Source organism: Suncus etruscus, chromosome 15 (assembly GCF_024139225.1).
Source record: "Suncus etruscus isolate mSunEtr1 chromosome 15, mSunEtr1.pri.cur, whole genome shotgun sequence".
NCBI classification, from domain to species: domain Eukaryota; kingdom Metazoa; phylum Chordata; class Mammalia; order Eulipotyphla; family Soricidae; genus Suncus; species Suncus etruscus.
Window position 1 is genome coordinate 36667693 of NC_064862.1, and position 6000 is coordinate 36673692.

Here is a 6000-nt window from a genome sequence, read left to right on the forward strand (position 1 = left end):
CTCAAACTAGGTTGGTCCCTTTCCTTGTAACTACTGCCCCACAATAAATATATGATCATTATCATCTGATGTCTTATGCGCGTTCTGTCTCTGTGGTGTCTTTGGACATAGAATTCATTGCTAAAGAGTCAGTGAGGTTCCAGCAAAGGATTTTATCCTCATTCTCCCATTTAATTAGTCACTTCAGGTGACAGATTCGTTCTGATTTCATTCTTATTAGGAACTAGAAACACATCTTGTTCTGAAGATCAATTAACTGTGCTAGAGATTCAGACCTTCTTTGATGGGAGATTTACATGAGAGACACAGGGTGTTAGATGAGAGTCAGGGAGATATGAATAGATATGAATAGAACCAGAATAGCATTAAAAAGGGATATTTCACACATTTAAACCATGTACATTACAAAATTAAAATTCAGAAACTTTCTGTGGGAGAGACTCATTCTAATATAGATTAGAAAATGTCCAAACGCCTTGACTTCCCAACAACTCAAAGAGCACTGGGATACTCTCTGACACACAGGCCTCCAATTACTGCAGTTAACAATGTGAGGTGACACTGAGCTAAAAAGAAACTAAATGTATATTCCCTTGGACAAAAAGTCAATTTCATGCATCCTAGTACAGATCAGAGATATCAATCATGAATATGTTGATAATTGATTTAGATAACAGAAAAAAAAAGTATGGTTGGCTTATGTATTGAGCTGATATCTATCCATCTGAGGGATGACCTGGAAGAACTGGCTAATTGGAAGCGGCTACTGAGTTAAGCAGAGAATGAGCATGCAGTGATGTCTCAGGCAAGATTTATAAATGCTAATTAAATAGTATAGGGATGGAAGACAATCCAGGAGAGAATGAAGTGTGGGTTACTGATAGGTTATGCCAAATGTAATCTGCTGTGGAGAGTGGATGACCTAACTCCTCAGTAGTGACTCCTCACCTCCTTTACCTGCACATACTGGTGTTAGACATTAAATCATCCAAATGATTCTGAGTGCAGACCTGGTTAGTTTTTCACATATACCAGTCCAGGCACTTCTCATTCTGATGGCAACTTCATTGTGCCTGCAGACTATCTGTGTACCACAGCTGTTAAGTGGCAGCATAGAAAGGAACAAATATTGCAAAAAAAACATGACTCTATGATACTGCCACAGTAGATTGCTTCCCTTTAGTCCTTATTCAGGCCTTTTTTAAAAAACACACCTCTGATCCAGATGGAAATAGATGTCAAGTGAGTGTTTATTCATTTATTTATTTTAGTTTGGCTAGTTGCAATTGGGTGTCTCTTGGTTTACTCCAGCCTCTATACTCAGGAAATACTCTGAGTGTTGCTCTGAGGATACTAAGATGGGCAAAGGACCTTACCTGGGTTAGCCACTCACAAGAAGTGCCCTCTCCCTTATACGCTAGACATTGTGTGTTAGTTTTTGTGTGTATTAAATATTACTTGTGTTTCATTTCCTCTCTGTCTCTCCATCCATGAAGGTGAATGTTGTATATGTTCTGTGATGGGACCACTCAGGTCTCCTCATTTTACTAGCTTATTAGCAACCTTCTAGAGAGGGCCAAGGACCACCCTACCCTTTCCTAAATTGCCCAACATAAAGTCATGTTTACTTTTGTTAACTTTTTCTTTTTGGAATACATCTGGTAGAGTTCAAGGCTCACTCTTGTCTGTCTCTGCACTCAGCATTCACTACTGACTGGCACTAGGAACTATCTGGGGACTGGGGATTGAACCCAACTCTGCTGTACTATTACTGTTACCTTTTCGTATTGACTTTTGTAAGGTTTTATTATGGAAAAATTTTAAGATAGATTTTTTGGGAACCTAAAATAATAAAAAATCACCATCATGATCTTATTAACCGGCCATTCTCCCCAAATTAAGAATTTACTGTCTATGCTAACCAGCACCAAATTCAGAGGTGAAATCATTTCCCCTGGTCACTAGGTGCTGCTATGCAGAACCCTGAGACACCTGGAAAACTCAGGGGAAAGGAGAGCAGATAAACCAGAAGGTGAAAGTGTCAGATTCAAAGTCCTGAGCAACAGATGTATGTATGGGAAATAAACTTGTCCTGTGTCATTTCCTTAATAAAATACACATGACAAAACACAGTAATAATCACATGGCCATTAATCCAGAGGAAACACTGAATAGATTATAGAAAGAGAGAAACCCAAAGACAGATAAACAGTGTTTAATTATATGAGATTTTCCCCCCATTCAAAGCCTCCAGTAGAAACAAAAATAGGTAATACAGACACCTTAGTGCAAAAAATGTTAGAGCCCAGCACAGATATTCAGATGAGAATATTCAGATGAGAATCTAGAATATTCAGATGAGAAACTAGAACAGGCAGAATGTTGGGGAGTTACACCTTCCACTCTGGGATTGTACCCCATGGAATGCACAGGATGACGCCATAGTAGAGTGTTCTGAGGTTCTTGAAGAGCCAACAAGGGAGCCCTCTTTATACAAGCCATCTTTCTAGGATCTATTCTGGATCCTTGAAACAGCTGGCTAAGTCAATTCAGAATCAGAATCTTGCTTGCTCTTTGCTACTTCTTCTCCATGAACACAATAATTTATCATGCAATATGCCTAGAGTACATATGGATGACAGCTCACAATTATGCACAATAATTATTTCATTCCTGTCATGTTGAAGAGTTAGTGGTTTATAGCATACTGACCCCGTGGTAAATTTACATTCATATACAGTGGTTAATCTCCAGTAGATGATGGCAGTGTGACTGAAAATTATGAACATGCTTTCTTCCAGTAGGAGCTTCTCCGTGTGGCTCCTGGGGACCCTTATATCACTCTTGGATTTCATAGGCTCCTGTTTTCTGGTTATCAACCAGTTATCACTTAGGTATGCATTTATTTCCCCACATTGAATTGACACAATTATTGGGAACAGCAGTCTATGTCCATGGTTAAATGGGCTCCTGTGTTCTACCCTTTGAATGAAGCATGGCAAAAGTCAGATACTTAACACTATCAGAAAGCAGAGAGGATATCAGAGAGGCTCCTAACTTGATCTTTCTGGGTATGACTGACATTTGCCTTAGGAAATGAAATTATGCCTCACTAACCAACATTGTTCACACCCAGATTTTCCCTGGGAAGATGCAACCATAATCCATTGAATCGATGTGTTTGGTGAGAAATTTCAAAAACAATCTGCATGGGACCTAAGCAGTGGCACAAGTAGTGAGGCATTTGCCTTGCACAAGCTGACCTAGGATGTACCACAGTTCAATCCCATAGTGTCCCATATGGTCCCCCAAGCCAGGAGCATTTTCTGAGCACATAGCCAGGAGTAACCCCTGAGCGTCACTGGTGTGACCCAAAAACCAAAAATAAAAAAAAATGTGCATTAGGATAATTCATCTCTCCTAGAGAATTGTTCTGAGATATTTGTGTTAAACTAAGTACTTTGATTATCTTACCCTATTTTTACTCCCAAAAATATATAGGCTTTTTCAAACTAAATTGATTTTGTGCTCCTTATAAGGACAATTTGCATGTTGATAAAAAAAAATACAGTTCTTTAAATGTAATCTTTCAAGAACAACAGGAGAAGGAAAATCCAGACTGACAAACCAGCTACCTTAAGATCCTTGGGAAACGAAATGTAGAATTGCAACTTATAGTCACACTTTCCCTACATGTAATAGAGATAGAGCCTATTAGGTGTGTAGACATAAACTTATAGCAACAAGCCTTGTGCCTAACTTCCTCCATCACAGCTGCACATGGGGACTTAGGGGGGGTGAGACAGGTCATCCCCAAAAGGGTTTTTGTACAAGACTTTGTCACTGTGTTGGGTGTTCGGCCCTGGAACCCAGCTGACCGTCCTTGGTGAGTTTTATCTTTCCAACCATTTCCTGGACTTTTCAAGTTTTTCCTTTTTTGCAATTTTTCTCTTTTATTTCATTGCGTTAGCCCCTTTGCCTACCTATATGTCTGTTTCTATGTGGTCACTGATTGAAAGCAGAATTGCAGCTCTGGTCTGTTGCCTAATCTCCTCAGAGTAGTCTGTTTGTTTCTCACCATTTCCAGTCCTTCTGAGTCAGAGAACTAAGCAGGATGAAGCAAGGAAATTCATTTCTAGTAGATATGATTGGCTATAGTATTTTCTGAAATGTTTTCCTCATTGGGGTCTTGTAGAAGAGAGCTTGATCACTCTGGAAATAAAATCCATTGTCTTGGAAAATAGTTGCTTGAGAAACAGGAAACAAATAATATTTAGGATGATACTACATACAGGATTTAGAGGGGTTCATAACACCAGGAAATAGAATGGTGACAGAGTACAGGTTCAAAAGAGTTGTACCATTTGATTGGATCCATATTATAGATTTGGTGAAATTCAAGTATGGATCAACTCAATCTGCTCATGGGACTTTCATGAAATCTTTCACATAGATTGAGAAACAGGGAACCCTGCAGGATAAAGGGAATGGAGAAATGGGGATGCTATGACTCAGAAAAGCAGGCAGAGGATCAAGGAATGACAGACTATGGATTTCTTTACATACAGAGAGGCAAAAACAGTACAAATTATTGAGCAGAAATGCCAAGAGGGGATTCTAAGTAGACTTAAGGGAGGAGATACTTAAAGATACGAAAGCAGATAATCACATCTTTGATGCTGATGACAGTAAATTCTCATTCTCTGACCCAAAGGATTGGCAAGTCAATGATCTTCAGCCAATTATGTGGCATAGAGACCCAATAGGGTTTTGGGAGAAAAATGGGAAGTACTCAGTAGGAGAATTTCCCAGGAAAAAGTAGAATGGTTTGCAGATTATACTGCCACATGGTCCTTCAGGCTCACAATGTTTGATGGTCCAGGCTGATTCCTTGGTGTGGAGATCCCACACACAACCATTGGTGTCTTGGGGTGCCTGTGGACTCTGAAACTTTGATCTTTTGTTCCACACCCTACTCCTGCAGGTCAGCCCAAATCTGCACCCACGGTCACTCTGTTCCCACCCTCCTCTGAGGAGATCAGCACTCACAAGGCCACACTGGTGTGTATGATAAATGACTTCTACCCCGGCAATATTAAGGTGACCTGGAAGACAGATGGCAAACCCATCACTCAAGGAGTCGATACCACCAAGCCAGCGAAACTAAGCAACAACAAGTATGCAGCCAGCAGCTACCTTAGCTTGACATCCTCTGATTGGCTCGCTGCTGAACAGTACAGCTGCCAGGTCATACATGACGGAAAAACTGTAGAGAAGACAGTGTCTCCTGCATAATGTTCTTAGGTCTTTGGAAAAACTCACCAAGGACACTTTCCTCACCCTTCCATATACCCCATTTTCCCAGATATTGGGAAATACCTACCCGGGTTAGCTCAAACTAGGTTGGTCCCTTTCCTTGTAACTACTGCCCCACAATAAAGATATAATCATTTATCATCTGAAGTCTTAGGCGCTTTCTGTCTATGTGGTGTTTTTGGGCTTAGAATTCATTGCTAAAGAGTCAGTTAGTTTCCACCAAAGATTTTATCCTCATCCGCCCATTTAATTAATCAATCATTTCAGGGGACAGATTCGTTGTGATTTCATTCTTATTAGGAACCAGAAACACATCTTGTTCTGAAGATCAATTAACTGTGCTAGAGATTCAGACCTTCTTTGATGGGAGATTTAGATGAGAGACACAAGGGTGTCAGAGGGAGTCAGGGAGATATGAATAGATATAACTAGAACCAGAATAGCATTAAAAAGGGATATTTCACAAATTTAAACCATTTACATTACAAAAGTAAAATCCAGAAATGTTCTGTGGGAGAGACTCATTCTAATATAGATTAGAAAATGTCCAAACTCCTTGACTTCCCAACAACTCAAAGAGCACTGGGATACTCTCTGACACTCAGGCCTCCCATTATTGCAGTTGAAAATGTGAGATGACACTGAGATAAAAAGAAACTAAATGTATATTCCCTGGACAGAAAA

At 39.9% G+C, this 6000-nt stretch overlaps 1 protein-coding gene across 1 annotated transcript in view; it reads left to right on the forward strand.

Annotated features, from left to right (window-relative positions):
- LOC126030769 (immunoglobulin lambda-1 light chain-like) overlaps positions 1-5304 on the forward strand; it is a 180739-nt gene extending 175435 nt beyond the window's left edge. Inside the window, 1 exon segment of the mRNA XM_049789019.1 lies at positions 4985-5304. Within this exon segment, the coding sequence (XP_049644976.1) occupies positions 4985-5304 (320 nt within the window).
- Positions 5305-6000: the final 696 nt, after the last annotated feature.